Raw genomic sequence first — 18,188 nt, forward strand, 5'->3', positions numbered from 1 at the left:
GGGCTGCCTTCAAAGGGCAACACCAGGGACAGGGCCCCGAGGAGCCACCAGCACGGAGCCTGCCAGGGGCAGCGCTGTGGGGCTGCCTTAAGGGGGCGATGTGGTGGGGCCCACTCAGAGGGGAAGCACAGTGGGGGCCACCCCGACAGGACAACATCCAGGAGAGCTTCTGGGGTGGGACCCCCCAAGGAGCCTGAAAAGGGCAACGCACTGAGGTCCCCTGGAAGGGGCAACAGACTGGGGGTGGCCTTAAAGTGGCAATGCCCAACACAGATCTTGGAGTGGGACCCCCACCCCCCCCCCCCCCCTCCACTGGGAGCCTTAAAAGGGCAATGAGGGGAAGGAGAAATTAGTGTGTGGGGGGTGGTCCTTAAAAGGGTGCCCCCAGGGCCACGCCCAAGGCTCCTCAGAAGGGCAAGGCCAGGGCTCAGGCTTCCTCCTCCATGCTGAGGCTGCTGTGGGGGGAGGAGGCCCTGGATGGCCCTGGGGAGGCCAGGAGGGGCCCGGGGGGGCCGAGGGGAGACAGCAGCCCCCCCTCCTCCATCAGGATGTCATCCAGAGCCCCCCCCTCAGACCCCCCCAGCTCCAGCCCCAGCTCCAGCCCTGGGGCCAGGTCCTCTCCCAGTGCCAGGTCCAGGAGGCACTGGGGGGTTGGGGGGGGACCCCCAGGCGCTTCCTCGCAGCCCCCCTCGGCCAGGGGAGCTGCTGGGGGGCTCAGGGGGAGGCCATGCAGCTGTGCCTGCAGCTCCAGCTCCTGGTGGGGAGGGACTTGTGAGACCCCCACCCAGAACACCAGCACTCCCCCAGACCCCTCCTCAGCCACTCAGGGACCTCCCTAGACCCCTCTTCAACTCCCCAAGGACTCCCCCAGACTCTCCCCAGGCCCCCAATGACTTCCCCCCCAGCTCCCCTCCATGATCCCCCAGACCTCCTCCCAGCCCCTCTCCAGACCCTTCCTCAGTTTCTCAGGGACTACCCCAGCCCCTCTTCAGACCCCCAGGGACCTCCCCCGACATTCTCAGCCCCCTCCCCAGCTCCTCCCCACCCTCACAGTCCTCTCCCCACCCCTTCCCCATCCCCAGTCCCCTGCCCACCCCCCTCATCTCCTCAGCTCCTTCCCCCTCCTCTGAGTCCCCTCCCTACATCCTCAGCCCTCTCCTCACTCCCTCATCCCCCTCCTCACTTCTCCCAGCTGCCTGCCAACCTCCCCCAGCCCTCTCCCCCACCCCTCAGCCCCCTCTTCATCCCCCTAGACCCCTCCCCATCACCTCAGCACCCTCCTCACCTATCCATCCCCCCTCCTCTCCCCCTCCCCACCTCCCAGCCCCCTCTTCATCCCCCCTGGACCTGCACACGCAGCTGCAGGCTGCGGTTGGCCTGCTGGAGGCGCTGCTGCTGCTCCTCCAGCTGCCTCCAGCGCTGAGTCTCCCTCTGCAGCCTCCGGATGTAATCCACTGAGGCCTTCAGGATGCTGCCCTTGTTCCACCGAACCTCCCTGGGGGGAGGGGTGATGGGGGGCGTTACACACCCCACCCCCCACAGACCCACCATGAGCACCAGGCCCCCGCCAGGGTCCCTCCCCAGGGACACCAGGACCCCCCCCAGACCCTCCAGTGCCCTCAGGACTCCTCCAGCCCCACTTCAGAATGCCCCAGACCCTACTCTGAGCCCCCACAGCCTCCCCAAATCCCTCACAACCTCCCCAAAGACCCCTCCTCCCCAAGCCCCCCCAGGGTGACCCCAAGACTGCCCCCCAGGACCCCCACATGGGTCTCATGACCCCCTGCCCCACCCCAGGACCCCTTCCAGGGCCTCAGGACCCCTCCAGGCCCCCACAGCTACTCTAATCCACTCCAGAATGCCCCCTAAAAGCATCCCCCCACACCAACCCCCCCAACCCAACCCCCCACCAGGGTGACCCCAAGACCCCAAGGCCCCTCCCAGACCCCCCAGGCCCCTCCCCCCTCACGGGTCGCTGGATTTGGGGATCAGGGTCCCCAGCTCCTTGATTCTGTCGTTGATGTTGAACCTCCGGCGCCGCTCGACTGGGGGGGAGGGGAAGGGAATTAGGGGGTGGGGGGAGGGGTCCCAACAACCCCACAGCAGCCTCAGGGCCTCCCCCAGCCCCATTTTGGGCTCCCCCTAGAGCTCACTTAGGTTGTGGTTGTCTTTCTTCTGCCTCTCCTTCAGCAGAGCTTTGGTCTCTGAGTCTGGGGGAGGGGAAAGGGTCAGGACCCCCCCCCCAGGGCACACCCCTGGGGAGATCCCAGCCCACAGAGACCCCCCCAGAGACCCCAACCCGTAGAGACCCCCCCAGAGACCACCACCCACAGAGACCCCCCCAGAGACCCCAACCCATAGAGACCCCCCCCAGAGACCCCAACCCACAGACCCCCCCCAGAGACCACCACCCACAGAGACCCCCCCAGAGACCCCAACCCATAGAGACCCCCCCCAGAGACCCCAACCCACAGACCCCCCCCAGAGACCCCAACCCATAGAGTCTCTCCTAGAGACCACCACCCACAGAGACCCCCCCAGAGACCCCAACCCATAGAGACCCCCCCAGAGACCACCACCCACAGAGACCCCCCCAGAGACCCACAACCCATAGAGACCCCCCCAGAGACCCCAACCCACAGACCCCCCCAGAGACCCCAACCCACAGAGATGCCCCCAGAGACCCTCCCCCAAAGACCCCCCCATGACCTTCTCACCCCCCCGAAGACCCCCTGAGACCCTCCCACCCCCCATGAGCTCCTCCAAGACCCTCCCAAGCCCTCCAAAGACCCCCCCCCCATGACCCCCCCTCCAGCCCTCCCTACCTGAGAGCTCAGCCTTGACCCTGGGCAGCTGGGGGGGGCAGGAGCTGCTGCCCTGCGGGGGCGGCAACACCTCCGGGGGGGGGGCCAGGGGTGGGAACCTGGGGGAGGAGTCAGTGTGGCCACACCCACACAGGCCACGCCTCCCATGTCCTGTTCTGCCACCCACGCCCCAGCTTGAGCCAGGCTGTGGGGGGGACTCAGCCACACAGGGACCCCCCCAGCCCCCTCTGAAACCACCCAGGGACCCTTCAGCCCCTTCCTCACCTCCCCCAGAGCCCCCCCAGCCCCTTCCTCACCCCCCAGAGCCCCCCCAGCCCCTTCCTCACCTCCCCCAGAGCCCCCCCAGCCCCCTCCTCACCCCCCAGAGCCTCCCCAGCCCCTTCCTCACCTCCCCCAGAGCCTCCCCAGCCCCCTCCTCACCCCCCAGAGCCCCCCAGCCCCCTCCTCACTCCCCAGAGCCCCCCCAGCCCCCTCCTCACTCCCCAGAGCCCCCCCAGCCCCCTCCTCACTCCCCAGAGGCCCCCAGCCCCCTCCTCACCCCCCAGAGCCCCCCCAGCCCCCTCCTCACTCCCCAGAGGCCCCCAGCCCCCTCCTCACTCCCCAGAGCCCCCCAGCCCCCTCCTCACCCCCCAGAGCCCCCCCAGCCCCCTCCTCACCCCCCCGAGCCCCCCCAGCCCCCTCCTCACCCCCCAGCCCCCCAGAGCCTCTCACCGTGTGTGGCTCCAGGCGCAGCAGCTGCTCGTAGCTGGAACCCAGGCTGATGAGGTCATCGATGACATCATCAAGCTGGGGAGGGGGCCCAGAGGGGTCACATGGGGGTCACAGGCAAAGCCCCACACACCCCTCCCCCATGTCCTGGGTGGGGACTCTGACCCCCCCCCCAACACTCCCCAGCCCCAACATCATCATCAGCTTCTCTGTGAGGTCCCCAGCCTGCCCATGACGTCATCACTGCTGTGACATCACTTCCTGTCCCCGTGACCTCACTTTCTCTATGGCCTCACCTCCTGTCCCCCATGACCTCACTTCCTGTCCCCCAGTTGCTAATTTCCTTCACTATCACCTTGTTTCCTGCCACTGTGGCATCATTTCCTCCCCCCTACAAGTTCACTTCCTGCTCCAGGATTTCATTTCCTGTCCCTGTGACATCATTTCCTCCCCCCTACAAGTTCACTTCCAGCCATATCATCTCATTTCCTGTCCCTAGGATGTCACTTCCTGCCTCTACAGTGCCAGTTCTTGCCCTGTGATCTCATTTCCTGCCCCTATGGCATCATTTCCTGCCTCTAGGGCACTATTTCCTGCTCCATGGTATCATTTCCTGTCCCATCCTGCCACTTCCTGCTCTTGTAATAACATTTCCTCTGCTTTCCTATGACTTCCTCCCTCCATAACCTCTCTTCCTGTTCTATGATTTCTTTTCCTGTCCCATGCCATCATTTCCTGCTTTGTGGTGTCTCTTCCTGTTTTGCATCACTTCCTGTTCCTGTGGCAGTTTCCTGCTCCTGTAATGTCACTTTCTGCCTGTAGGACCTCACTTCCTACCCTATCATCTTACTTCCTGCCTTTATTCCATTGCTTCCCCCGCCGTGACATCACTCCCTGCCTCATCTCATTTCCTCTCCCACTGACACCACTTCCTGTTCCTATGATAGAGTTCCCCTTCCAACACCATCATTTCCTGCCTCTACGACATTGCTTCCTACTCTACTTCCTCTTCCTATTCTGCTTTTTCCTGCTCCCTGCCACCATTTCCTGCCACATCTCCGTTGCTTCCTCTTGCTATGACATCATTTCCTGCCTTCCTCTGTTGTTTCCTCCCCTATGCCATCACTTTTTGCCCTACGCTGTCTCTTTTGCTCCTGTAACTTTGCTTCCTGCTTCTAAGACCTAATTTCCTGCCTTCACAACATCACTTCCTGGCCCCACAGGGTCATTTCCTGTCCCGCACCGCCGCTTCCTTCTCAGTCATTTCCTGCTCTATGCTACCACTTCCTGCTCCTGTGACCTCACTTCCTGCTCCTGTGACCTCACATCCTGCTCCTGTGACCTCACATCCTACCTGTGCCTCATCACTTCCTGCCCTGTGACCTCACTTCCTGCCCCTACCCCATCCCTTCCTGCCCCATGACCTCACTTCCTGTCTCTAACCCATCACTTCCTGCCCTGTGACTTCACATCCTACCTGTGCCTCATCACTTCCTGCCCTGTGACCTCACTTCCTGCCCCTACCTCATCACTTCCTGCCCCATGACCTCACTTCCTGCCCTGTGACCTCACTTCCTGCCCCTACCCCATCCCTTCCTGCCCCATGACCTCACTTCCTGTCTCTAACCCATCACTTCCTGCCCTGTGACCTCACTTCCTGCCCCTACCCCATCCCTTCCTGCCCCATGACCTCACTTCCTGTCTCTACCCCATCACTTCCTGCCCTGTGACCTCACTTCCTGCCCCACCCGGTCCCCTCCTGCAGTGTTTACCTCCTTGGGGGAGCCGCCGCTGGCTGTGTCTGGCCGAGGGCTCCCCGGGGCCCCCTGCTGGTGGCTGAGGAACCTCCGCAGCTGCTGGCGCTGCGCCGCCCGCAGGTGGTACCGGGTGGGGTTCTCCAGGTGGGTCTGCACCTGCCCATGGGGGGAGGCAGAGAGTGGACCCCAGCCCCACACAGACCCAGGACCCATTGACCCTAGACCCCAGCCCCCCAGAAGCCAGACCCATGGAGACCCGAGCCCCAGAGACACAAAAGCCCCAGCCCCACAGGCACAGGAATCCCAGTCCCACACAGCCCCCCACCCCCACAGAGCCATGGACCCCAGCCCCACACAGACCCCAGCCCCATGGACCCCAGAGCCAGAGACCCTAGACCCATAGAACCCTGAACCTCAGACCTACAGAGACCCCAGACCCATAGGGCCATGGACCCCAGAGACGCCCACAGCCCACACTCGGAGACCCCAGCCCCACAGAGACCCCTGACCCACACAGCCCCCAGCCCCCCAGAGACCCCCCCAGTACCAACCTTGATTCCCACCCCCCACACCCCTCCCTCCCCTCCCTCCCTCTCACCTTGAGCACCTCTGGGGGCACCTGTGGGGGGGCCCTGTTGGGGGGAGCCCCCACAGCAATGGCAGGGGAGGGTCCTGGTGCTGGGGGGGGCCCAGGGGACTCCTTTCTCTCCCTCTGCTCCTGCTCCTGGGCCTGGGCCCTCATCAGCTGCTGCCTGAGCAGCACCCGGGAGGAGGGGGCAGCCCGGGGGGGGGCCAGCGGCTCCGTGCTGGGGGAGGGAGGGGAAAGTGAGTGAGGGGGGAGGGGGTTGGGGGGAGGGGGTTGGGGGGAGGGGGTCGGGTGGTTGGGGGAGGGGAAGGTTAATGAAGGAGGAGCTGGGGGAGGGGAAGCAGCCTAAGGTCGGGAGGGGGCTGGGGGGAGGTTACCTGGGGGGCAGAGGTTGGCTCTTGAGGCTGTAAAAGGTTCCCCCTGAAGGGGTTTGGAGGGGGGGGTCGCCATGGGGGGGGTCTTCAGGGGTGGCCTCCCCTGGGGGGGGCTCCCACTCGATGTCAGCAACAATGCCAGACTCAGGCAGCAAGGAGCTGAGGCTGGGGGGGGTCAGGGGAGAGGTTAACAGCAGCCCAGAAAACGCCCCCCCCCAGAGACCCCCAACCCCCCCAGCATCTACCCAGAGCCCCCCATCTCCCCCAGATCCAGCCAAGCCCCCCAGAGACCCCCTCCAGCATCTACCCAGAGACCCCCAACCCCCCCCATCCACCCAGACACCCCCAAAACCCCCAACCCCCCCCCGATCCACCCAACCCTAACCAGGACCCCGCAGGGACTCCCCCAGAGACCCCAACCCTCCCCAGACCCCAACCACCTGAGGTCCACCCAGAGACCCCCAATCCCCCAGACCCCACCATGACTCCCACCAGGACCTTCCAGAGCCCCACAGAAGCCACCAAGACCCTCCCAGGACTCCCTCCAGGACCCCCCCCAGGACTCCCTCCAGGACCCTCCCAGGGCTCCCTCCAGGACCCCCCAAAGTCCCTAGGACCTCCCCCCCGCCCACACCCCCCAAGACCCCTCCAGGACCTCCCAGACCCTCACAGATGCCCTCAAGACCACCCAAGAGCCCCCTCCAGGTCATCCCCTGAACCCCCAGGACCCCTCCAGGATGTCCCAGACCCTCACCTAAGCCTTCAAGACCTCTCTCAGAGCGCCCAGGACCCCCCCAGGGCCCTCCCAAGACCCTCACAGAGGCCCGCAGGACCCCCCAAGGATTTCTTCCACGACCCTCCCAGAGCCCCTAAGCCCTCCCCCAGACCCCCCTGGACCCCCCCAGATGCCCCCAAGAACCCTCAAGATCCTCAAACAAACCTCCAGGACCCTCCCAGAGCCCCCAGGACCTCCCCGCCCCCCCCCCCCCCGACCCTCACAGAAGCCCCCAGGAACCCCCAGAAGCCTCCAGGAACGCCCAGAGCCCCCAAAGGACTTCCCCCACGACCACCCAGAGCCCCCCCAGACCTCCCCAGCCCCCCCCTCACCTGAGCACCCTGAGGGTGTCCGGGGGGCTGGGTCCCTCCAGCAGCAGATAAACCGTGGGGCGCCCGGGGGGGGTCCCCGGGGGGGGAGCAGAGGCCACCGGGACCCCCTCAGCTGCCCCCCCGGACATGGCTGAGCCCCACCCCCGCCCCCTGCCCCCCTGCGACCCTCGGGGGCTGCCTGCGGGCTCGGGGGTCGCGGATGCGCGGGGCGGGGCCCCGGGGGTCTCTGTGCGGCCGGGGAGGGGCCGGGGAGGGGCCGGGGAGGGGCTCCGCGAGCCGCGGGGGGGTCCGGATGGGCTCGGGGGGGGTCCGGGGCGATCCCCGAGCCCCGGGCGGGGTCTGCGAGGCCCTAACCGGAAGTGCCGCTGGGGCCTGAAGCGGAAGCGCCGCCTGGGGCGGAAGTGACGTCACGGGGCGGCGTTTCGGGGTGCGGGGGGGGAGGCGGGGGGGAAGCAGGCGAGGCCGCTCCGGACGCCGCGGAGACCCCCGGGGCGGGGGGGGAGGGCAGCGGAGGGACCCCGAGGGGCAGGTAAAGGGCGGGGGGGGGGGGGAGGGGAAGGAGCCCCCCGGGGGGGAGGGGAAGGGAGCCCAGGAGGGGCCCCGGGGTCTGGGGGCAGCTGAGGAGAGGCTGCGGAACGGGGGGGGGGCAGAGGCCTGAGGGGGGTGTTGGAAATGGGGGTCTGGGGGGGGGGAACGGGGAGGGGGTTTCCTGGAGGGGTGGCTGGGGGGAGGGGAGGGGTCTCCATGATCCCTGGGGTCCCTTTTGGGAGGGGTGGGGCTGGGTCAGTGTGTGGGGGGGGAGCTGAAAATAGGGGTCCTGTCCCCACCCCCCGCGACCCCCCTCCCAATTACAAGGCTCTGTTCCCCCCTCCCCCCAATCCTGCCCCCCAGCAGCGGGGATCCCATGGGGCCTGCCCCACCATGGAGCTGAGAGGCCACATCGTGCCCCCCCCCCCCAGGCACCTACAGCCCTGCAGGTACCCAGACCCCCCCCAAATCCCACCCCTGGAGCCCCCCAACCCCACCCCCTGACCTGCCCCTCCCAGCTGCCTCCCACCCCCTCACCCCCCACTGTTCCCTTGTGACCTCCCCTGACCCCTGCCCCGTGGTGCCCCCTGACCCCCCCCTTGTGCCCCCAACCTCCTCCCTGCCCCTTGCCCTTCATCCTCTGCCCCTTGTCCCCTGACCTCTGTTCCCTCCCCCCAACCTCTCCCTTGCCCCCCAAATCCTGCCCCCCAAATCCTGCCCCCTTGCTACTCTCGAGCCCTTCACCTGCACCCCTTGACCCCATGACCTGCGCCCCCTGTGCCTTGCCCCCCAGCTTCTGCCCCTTGCCCCTGCCCTATAACTTCTGCTGCCTGCTCTCTGCTCTTTGCCCCCACCCTTTATCCCCTTCTCTGCCCCCCACTTGCCCCCCACTGAATCTCTGCCCCCTTGCCACCCCCAAAGCCTTGCCCACCAGCCCTGCACACCCTGACCCCCCCCCATTTCAGTCCTGCCTCCTAGCCTGTGCCCCCTGCCGTCCCCTCTGTGCCCCCTGACTTCCACCCTGACCCTTCCCTGCCCTCCTGCCCTGTGCCCTGTGCCCCCTGCCCCACCTGTACCCCCTGCCCCCCTGTGCCCCCTGCCCCCCTCCTCCCCTTGTGCCCCCTGCCCCACCTGTGCCCCCTGCCCCCCTCCTCCCCTTGTGCCCCCTGCCCCACCTGTGCCCCCTGCCCCTGACGCTGTGCCCCCTGCAGCGCTGCCCGCGGGGGGGCTGCAGGAGCTGCAGGAGCGGCAGCGGAGCCTGCGCCAGGCCCTGGGGCTGCGGCTGCGAGAGCTGCGCCGCCTCTGCCTGCAGGAGGCTGTGAGTGACCCCTGACCCCTGACCCCACCCTGGCCCCTCAGCCCCTCTGACCACCCAGACCCTCCTCAAACACCCTCAGGGACCCTCCCAGGATCCCCCCAGATCCTACTGCCAACCTTCCTGGCCCTCCCCAGACCTCCCCAAAGGCCCTCAGGACCCCCCAGGACCTCCCCAAGCCCTCCTAGGACCCTGTAGACACCACTGCAAACCTTCCTGACCCTACCCAGGACCTCCACAGAGACCCTCAAGACCCCCCCATAGACCCCACTGCCAACCTTCCTGACCCTCCCACGGTCCCCCCTGACCTCCCCAACTCAAACAGGACCCCCCATAGACCCCACTGCCAACCTTCCTGCCTCCCCCCACCCAGGACTTCCCCAAAGCCTCTCTGGATGCCCCCAGCCCCCCAACAAAATCTCCTATGTCTCCCCCCCCCCAGACCCCACTATCTTCCCTCTAGGGACCCCCTAGAACTGTCAGACCCCGCCCCAGCTCCTCTCCCAGCCCCTACCCGCTACCCACTCCCCAACCCCCCTCCCCCCTCCTTACCCCCCGCTGCCTGCAGGAGCTGACAGGGAAGCTGCCCCCCGAGTACCCTCTGGAACCTGGCGAGAGACCCCAGCCCCCCCCCGCGCCGCCGCGCTGCGGGAACCCCCCGGGGACCCCTCCCCGAGGTAGGCTCCGGGGGAGAAGGGGGGAAAGGGAGCGGCTGGGAGCGGTTAAAACGCGCTTCTCCCCCGCCCCGCTGGGTATGGCCCTTCCCGGCCGCCGTACCCACTGGCAGGGCCCATGGTCTGTTTGTCCCTTCCCGGCCGCCGTACCCCCATGGTGGTGCCTGCGGCTAGGGCGTTCTCCGCCGGCTCCTGTACTCTTAGCGGCAAGGCCTGCGGCCTGTTTGTCCCCTCCCGGGCCCCGTACCCCCAATGGCAGCGCCTGCCCCGGGTGTGCCCTCCCGGCCCCTGTCCCCTTAACGGCAGCGCCTGCGGCCTGTGTGCCCCTTCCCGGCCCCGGTACCGCGGTGCCTGTCCCTCTACCCCTCTGACGGCCTCCGCACGGCCGCTGTGGGCTACGGCGCTTTCCGTGCCCCAGTGGCGGTCCCTGTGTTCTAATTAGTGTGTCCCCTGCCGGCTCCCGTACCCCGGCGGCGGCTCCCCTGCGCTCCGCGTCCGCTCGCGCCTGCCCCCCCCGCTCCCCTTGGCTTGTTTGTCCTTTCCCGGCTCCCGTACCCTAGCGGCGTCCTCACCGCGCCCCCCCACCCCCCCCAGCCTGTTTGTCCCTGTCCGGCTCCCGTACCCTAATGGCCTCCCTCGTTCCCCCGCGGCTCCTCCCGGGCCTGTCCCGCTCCCGCCGCTCCCGTCTCTCCGCTCCGCTCCCCGCAGGCGGCTCGCGCGGCCCGGCGGGAGGTTGCGGTGCAGCTGCAGGTGGTGGAAGCCGCTCGGCGCTTAGCGACGGCCCCGGGGCTGCCTCCCGAGCAACGGCGGCGCCGGCAGCGGCTTCAGGCCGAGGCGGCCCAAAGGCTGCGGCAGCTCCGCGCCCAGCTCGGTGAGACCGGGGGCTGGGGGGAACCTGAGAACCGGGGCTGGATGGGCAGAGGGATCTGAGAACCAGGCGGGGAGTTCCCAAAGTCCCAGGGAAGGCTCAGAGCACCCAGAGGAGTCCTGGAGCTCGGGGTGGGGGTGGGGGGTGCCAAGAGAAGCAGGAGGGGGGATTTGGGGAGGGTCCACTTTTGGGGGGTCCCTATGGCATCCCTGACCCTCTGCTCCTTTTGCCCCCCCCAGATGAAAATGGTTCCCTCTGTGACCTCCCCACGCTGGAGAATGGTTGGTGCCCTCCCCCCACCCCCAGAAGACCCTGGGGACCCCCTCCTACGCCCCAACTTTAACCGTGGGGGGGGCACTTTGTGTTCACCCTCCCCCTTCCAGGGGTCTTACCCCACCCGAAGCCCCCCCGGGCCGGCCCCGGCAGCCCTGATCGTCGCCCCCCACCTTGGACCCCCGAGACCCCTGGGGGGGGTCCCGGCCGCCGCAGCTCCCTGGCCAGCCCAGCCAGGTAGGGTGGAGATCCCTCCCCCTTAACCCTCTCCCCCTTCCTTAACCTCTTCTCCCCCCTCCCCTTCCGGGGTGGTTCTTGGCGCTGGGGAGGGGTCCTGATGTTTTGTGGCCCCTCCCTCCCCCCGCCCCCAGCCCGGCTCGGACCCTCCCCCGCAGTGCCTCCAGCTTCGAGGGCCGCAGCGTCCCGGCCACGCCCGTCCTGCCCCGCAGCCCCCGGGGCCCCCCCTGCCGGTGAGCCGCGGGGGAGGGGCGGCCTGGGGAGGGGGCAGCGGGAGAGAGGCAATTTGAGGAGGGGGAGTTGGGGAGGAGAGGTGGGAAAGTTGGGGAGAGTGGGAAAGGAAATTGGGAGAGGGGAGTAGGAAATTGGGGGGGAGGGGAGAGCAATTTGGGGAGGGGAAGGGCGATTTGGGAGGGGGATTGGGAAATTTGGGGGGGGGGAATTTGGGGTGGGTCTGGGAGGGGCTGGTGGGAGGGGGCGGGGGAAGAATGGGGTTTAAAGGGGTGGATGGGGGAGCAGTAAGTAGCTGGGGGGGGCAATAAGTAGCTGGGGGGGGCAGTAAGATTAAACAGTCGGGGGGGGCAATAAGGGGCTTGGGGGGGACAATAAATAATTTGGGGGGGGGGCAATTAGGACTCCTGGGAGGTAAATTGGGGAGGGGGTGAGGACAAATTTTTTGGGGGGGGGTCAGATTTCCAGGGGGCACCTTGGGGGTCTCCAGCCCCATTCCCCCCTCCCCCTCTCCTTGTTTTGCTTCCTGACCTCTCTGTTTTTGTCTTGCCCCCTCCCCGCAGCTCTGATGCCCCAGGGCTGCCCCCCCGGCCCTGGTCCGGCAGCCAAGACTCACAGCTGGGGGTGGGGGCTGCCCCCCCCCTCCAAAACCCGACCCCCTCCCCCCTCGGCGCCCCCCCCCCCGTTCCCGGCCCCCCCCCGCAGCCGCCGCAGCAACAGCTCCGAGGCTCTGATCGACTGGGGGGGGGGTGGGGGAGGGGCGGCCTCTGAGCCCCCCCTGGGGGGGGGAGGGGCCGAAAACCCCAGGGGGGGGGCGGAAACGATTTGGGGGGGGGGTCCCGAGCCCAGCCGAGGGGGGGGGTCGGTGTTCGGGGGCCCCCCCACGGCGCAGCAGAGGCGCAGCCAGAAGTGGTTGGCCCTGGAGGGGCTGCGGGAGTGGTACCTGCGCCACACCGGGACCCCCCCGGGGCCCCCCCCCCAGCCCAAGAACCCCCCCCCGCCCGCGGGACCCCCCCCCCCACCCGCCCCCGGGGCCTGCTGCCTGGGTGCCCCCCCCCCAGCAACGGCGCCGGGACCCCCCCCAGGGGCTGCCCCATTCCCTGAGCTACGCCGGGGCCATGACCCCCAGGTACGGGGGGGGGTGGGGGACGGGGCTCTGGGCAGGGGGGGCCAGGGGGGGGCGGGGGGTGCCCTTGGTGTGGGGAGGGGCTGAGCGGTGAGGGGGGGCCTGGGGGGATTGGGAGCCCCTCCTTTAATTGGGGACCCTCCCTTTGACTTGAGCTCCCCTCTCCCTTATTCTGGGAGCCCTCACAAGGTTTGGGTTCCTCCCCCTTTAATCTGGGCCCCCCCTTTAACTAGGGGCCCCCTTTAATTGGGGTCCCCCCTGTAATCTGGGGGCACCTCTTGGTCGTTCCCCCCTGCCCCCCATACTTGTGTACTCCCCCAGCCACTGGACCCCCCCTAATAATTTGAGGACCCCCAAATCGGGGCCCCCCCTTGTCCTTCAATTTGGGACCCTCTCTGTATCCAGTGAGGGACCCCTCCCCATTAATTTGGGGCCCCCTCCCCACCCTCCAGACCCCTCCCCATTTACTGAGGGTCTTCTCTCGGTCCCTGGGGATCCCCCCCCAGGGTATTTCGGAGCCCCAAATGGGGACCCCCTCAGACTTACTCAGCTGCCCCCTGGCCTCTGGGGACCCCCAAATCAGGACCCTCACCCCTGGCCCTTCACTGTCTCTAAATTGAACACCTCCCCACTTCCCCCTTTCCATTAACTTGGGGACCCCCTCCCCATTTAAGAGCCATTTGCAGCTCCCTCCATTTATTAAAGCACCCCCAAATTAGGACCCTCCCAGACCCCACTTTAAGTCCATCCCCTCCCAGGTCCCCTAGGAGCTCTCAGCAGCCCCCCCACCCCCTGCTCCCCGTTTGGGGGGGGGTCCCGTTTGGGGGGGGTCCCTTCCCCTTTTTTCCTCCTTTTTGCTTTCCTTTTCGTTCTTCAGCTGGGGGGGGCGGGGGGGGCGGCCCTGAGATTTGGGGGGGGTCAGTCCCCAGGGTGTGGAGGGGGTGGGGGCACAGTTGGGGGGGCTGCAGGGTGCTCTTTGGGGGGGGCTAATTTCTCTCTTTTTCTCTCTTTTTCTGTTCCTTTGCTTTTTTTGTTGTTTTTTTACACTCCCCTCCCCAAACTCCCTCCCCCCCCTTTGCCCCTCCCCCTCTTTAGGCTCTCCGGGGACCCCCCCACCGCCCCCCCCGACCCACAACCCCCTGGGACCTTGGTGTGACCCCTGCCCCTCCCCCGCTACTCTCCTCCCTTTTTCTGGGTGGGGGTCTCAAGGTTTTTAGGGGGGGGGTCCCTGGTTTGTTGCAGGGGGGTCCATGGTTTGGGGTGGGGGTCCCTGATTTGTTGGGGGGGGTCCGTGGTTCGGTGGGGGGAGTCCCAACCCCACATTTCCTCCTCCCTCTCCCCCTGCTTCTAGCAGCTCCTGGTGAGTGGCTGGATGGGGGGGGGGGGCTCAAGGCGGGGGGGAGGGGAGGGGCTTCAATACAAACCCTGCAGCCAGTCCCTGCCTGGAGCCTTTTTGGGGCTGGGGGAGAGGGGGCTGGGGGGGGGGGTAGCTATAGAGCCCTGGGGGGGGTCTGTAGGGGTCTGGGGGGTCTGTAAGCATGGGGGGCGTGTCTGTAGGGTCGGGAGGGGTCTGTAGGGGTCGGGGGGGGTCTGTGGGGGTTGGGAGGGTGTTTGTGGGGGTCAGGGGGAGTCTGTAAGCATGGAGGGGGGGTCTGTGGGGGTCAGGGGGGGTCTGTAAGCATGGGGGGGGGTCGGGGTGGTGGTCTGTAGGGGTCTGGGGGCAGTCTGTAGGGCTGGGTTGTTCCCAGCCCTCCAGAGCAGAGCTGTGGCTGCTGGACAGGGCCCCCAAGCCCCTCCCACCGGGTACCAGCTCCGCCCCCAGCTCCACCTCCGGCCGCTGCCGATTGGTTGAGAGTGGGGCGTGGGGGCGGGGTGTGCTCCCTATTGGCTGCGGGTTGCAGAACGACGGCGATTGGCTGCGCCCCCTAGCCCCGCCCCCGGGCGCGGCTCCCCCAGCGGCGGGAATTGGGGCCGGGGGGTGCCCAAAGAAGGGCAGCCCAGAGCCTGGGGGGCCTCAGATCCCCCAAGTGACTCCCCCCAGGGGTCTGCATCCCCACAGAAGTGACCCAGAGTTGGGCTCACCCCTGGGGGGGTCTCAAATCCCTATACTGAGGACCCCCCCCGCGGGGCCAGGCTGGAGACCCCTGCCCCACGGAGAGCCTGGACCCCCCCGAAGGGACCCCAGACCCTTGGGGGTGGGGAAGGACCCAGACCGGGGGTCACCCTGGAGGAGGGGTCTGCACCCCCCTGGAAGGAGCTCAGAATCCAGCATTGGGGGCACCCTGGGGTGGGATTCACCCCTGGGTGGGGGGTCCCAGCACCCTGTGGGGGGCCTCAAATCCCTTCCCCCTCCCCTCCAGAGTTTTGAGGGAGCCCCTCCCCAAAGCCTGCACCCCCCAAAAGCTCTGAGCCCATGGACAGGTCCGAGGGGGCAGGAGGTGCCCCCCAGGTGGTGTCCCTGTGGCGTCCCCATGAGTGCCACTTGCAGCTGTGTCATCTGCGAGGCCCTCAGTGTCCCCTCCCAGTCCTCCCATTGCCCCTCGCAGTGTTCTGGGTGCTCTGTGTGCAGCCTGTGGGTAGCTGGGGAGGGAGTCTCTGGTGTTGGAGGTGGTCTGGGCAGTTCGGGGGGGGGTCTAGGGGTGGCTGTGGGGCACAGGGAAGGTGTGTGGGGTCGGTGGGTGGCGTCTGTGCTGTTGTGGGAGGGGTCTGTGCAGTTCTGGGGCCATCGGTGGGGCACAGGAGGGGTGGGTGTGTTTGGGGGTTCCTGGTGCTGCTGAATCCCCCTGCTAGGGGCAGCTGCAGGCCCCCTCTGGCTGCTGCTCTGTTAGCAACCGGAGCCATTGGTGCCCTGCAGGGCCTGGCCCCGGCCCCCTCTGCTGGCTGCATCAAGCCCCTGGGTGCCCTCCAGTCTCTTTTGGCATAAATATTCCCTAATGGTTTCCAGACTAATTCCCAATTCCTCTCAGGGTTTCCTGAACACAGAAAGGCTCAGGGCAGGAGGAGCTTTTGCTCTCTGGCTGCAGGCTGAGAGCTGTGCAGAGCTTTTGTCAGCTCAGCTGGCAGGAAGCAAGGTCAGAAGCAGACTGCTCTGCTTCAGCTGCTCTGACTCTGGAGAAATGCTTGCTGGAAGGAAAGCAAATCAGGCTGAGATGTTCAGTGTCTGCTTCTGGCCGAGGAACTGCACTGAACTGGACTGAAAGGTTTGAATTTCACTGAGAAGGCCTGGGGGAAGGAGCTCAGAGAAGCAAATCCCTGCAGCGTCCTGTCTTGTGTTGAACACAGGGAGCACAGCGCCTCATGCCTGCAGTCTCTGGGTCACACCAGACAGGCCAAGACTGCATCAGAAATGGTGTTGAATGATGACATTTCTGAGGTGTGGTTGGTGGAGACTACCCCCAGCTAACTGGGATTTACCCCTGCAGTAAATTGCCAACGAAAAAAAAAACCCACCCCCAAAAACCAAACTCAGAACTTGGAAGCAAACTGAAAGTTCTACGTCCAAGGGGAAAGCAAAACACTAGAAGTATAAAATGCAGTGAAGTTGTACAAAATGATACCAACCTGGGGGCAGGAGTTGACCTGTTAAAAGGTAGGAGAGCTCTGCAGAGGGACCTTGCCAGGCTGGACAGAGGGGCAGAGGCCAACAGGATGGCTTCAACAAGTCCAAGTGCCAGGTGCTGCACTTAGGCCACATCAACCCCATGCAGTGCTACAGGCTGGGGGCAGAGTGGCTGAGAGCAGCCAGGCAGAAAGGTACCTGGGGGTAGTGGTTGATAGTAGGCTGAACATGAGCCAGCAGTGTGCCCAGGTGGCCAAGAAGGCCAATGGCCTCCTGGCCTGAATCAGGAACAGTGTGGCCAGCAGGAGCAGGGAAGTGATTGTGCCCTGTGCTCAGCACTGGTTAGGCCACACCTTGAGTCCTGTGTCCAGTTCTGGGCCCCTCAGTTTAAGAAGGACATTGAGACACTTGAAGGTGTCCAGAGAAGGGCAACAAGGCTGGGGAGGGGTCTGGAGCACAGCCCTGTGAGGAGAGGCTGAGGGAGCTGGGGTTGCTTAGCCTGCAGAAGAGGAGGCTCAGGGGAGACCTCCTTGCTCTCTCCAACTCCCTGAAGGAAGGTTGTAGCCAGGTGGGGGTTGGTCTCTTCTCCCAGGCACCCAGCACCGGAACAAGAGGACACAGTCTCAAGCTGTGCCAGGGATGGTTTAGGCTGGAGGCTAGGAGGAAATTCTTCCCAGCAAGAGAGATTGGCCATTGGATTGTGCTGCCCAGAGAGGTGGTGGAGTCACCATCCCTGGAGGGATAGTCATTAAAGCTTCCCTGCCCTTACAGGCAGAATCCTGCTGAATATGCATCAAGTCCTTCCCAGGCACAGCTTGGCTTGCTGCCTGTGCACCAGCGCCACCTGCTGGCTCTTTGAGAAGTGCCTGGCAATGTGCCCTCGCCCTCTGTCCACGGTTGGAGTCCAGGCAGATCCTCTCTTGCCTCCCACCGGGGCAGAAAAATGAGACTCACACAAATGGATTGCAGAAGTGATGGAAAATTTGAATGGAAAAGCAGTGAAGTGTTTTACAGAAGCTACATCCCAGTGACAAACCCAAAGCATACAGAGTCCCTTACAGCATACCCAGAAGCCTCCCAGCATTTCCCTTTCTCCCACCCCAACGGGAAGCCCAAAATCCCCAGGGCTCTTTCTTCCCCACCCTCCACTGCTAGGCTAATCTCAGCTGGACAGATCTGAGACTGCCCCTCCCTTTTTTCCTCCTGGCATTAGGCCTAGCCAGGCCCAAGAGGCCTTGAGATGACTCCCCTTCCATTACCAGATAGGGAGCATCTCCCACGGGAGCAGCAAGGGAAGAAAGTGTGAGACCTTGCAGATGGATTTATAGGGAGCAGGACATGATGGGTATGAAACACACAGCTCCCCGCGTCCACCCACTGGGCCGGACCCTTGGGACACTGGAGATGTATCTTGTGTGGCAGCAAGAGGAGGCAGCCAGCCTAAACTGCCACACCCTCCCTGTCTCCTGTAGGAACTCCTTCCTTGCCCTTCTCATCATCTGCAACGGTGTTTTGGTCTCGTTTCCTGCCTCTGACTGGAGCAAGGCAGACTACGCCCGAAGTGGATACAGCAAAAGCCAGGTCCAGCCGGCGCGCGCGGGGCCGGACCCGCTGCAGGATGGGTGCTGCTCGCCAAGACGTGGGCACAGGTGCACTGCCCACACAAGCTGCGGTCACAGCTGCCTCAATGTCTTCATTTTTAGAAGTGAGACAGCTGCCCCTCCCCCCTTCCCACAGGAGCAAAGAAAACTCCACACTGGATGGGAAAGAATTAGAAGTTTCAATGGAAGTATTACTCACAGCTCCATACAGCAGTACAAAAGCAGGTCAAATGCACAAATTAAAAGTCCATCTTGGCCATGGTACCCAAAAAAACCCCAAATTAGGCCAAAGCTTTCCACAACCTCATTCCAATCCTGGCTGAAAAAAAACCAGGCCTCAAATGAACCCCAACCATGTCTCTCTACCCACCCCCATACCAAACCCAAGTGATGCAGCGGAAAATAACTTCCAGGCAGCA

At 65.5% G+C, this 18,188-nt stretch overlaps 2 protein-coding genes across 2 annotated transcripts; one reads left to right on the forward strand and one right to left on the reverse strand.

The window, feature by feature from the left end:
• Window positions 1-364: 364 nt before the first annotated feature.
• On the reverse strand, window positions 365-7,502 carry LOC128899094 (transcription factor E3-like). Its single transcript, XM_054177321.1, is given in 11 exon segments — window positions 365-754; window positions 1,348-1,495; window positions 1,970-2,045; window positions 2,154-2,210; window positions 2,826-2,923; window positions 3,537-3,611; window positions 5,306-5,337; window positions 5,339-5,446; window positions 5,889-6,096; window positions 6,254-6,415; window positions 7,358-7,502. Coding segments are annotated over 11 exon segments (1,419 nt in total). The 5' UTR covers window positions 7,486-7,502; the 3' UTR covers window positions 365-427.
• Window positions 7,503-7,649: 147 nt separating this feature from the next.
• On the forward strand, window positions 7,650-11,489 carry CCDC120 (coiled-coil domain containing 120). The gene is made up of 10 exons (XM_054177181.1): window positions 7,650-7,716; window positions 8,317-8,334; window positions 9,097-9,203; window positions 9,769-9,877; window positions 10,079-10,092; window positions 10,181-10,291; window positions 10,583-10,745; window positions 10,982-11,023; window positions 11,126-11,252; window positions 11,387-11,489. Exons 1-10 carry the CDS (start codon window positions 7,650-7,652, stop codon window positions 11,487-11,489), a joined length of 861 nt encoding a protein of 286 aa, XP_054033156.1.
• The last annotated feature ends 6,699 nt before the right edge of the window (window positions 11,490-18,188 follow it).

Source organism: Dryobates pubescens, chromosome 39, assembly GCF_014839835.1.
Source record: "Dryobates pubescens isolate bDryPub1 chromosome 39, bDryPub1.pri, whole genome shotgun sequence".
In the NCBI taxonomy this organism is placed as follows: domain Eukaryota; kingdom Metazoa; phylum Chordata; class Aves; order Piciformes; family Picidae; genus Dryobates; species Dryobates pubescens.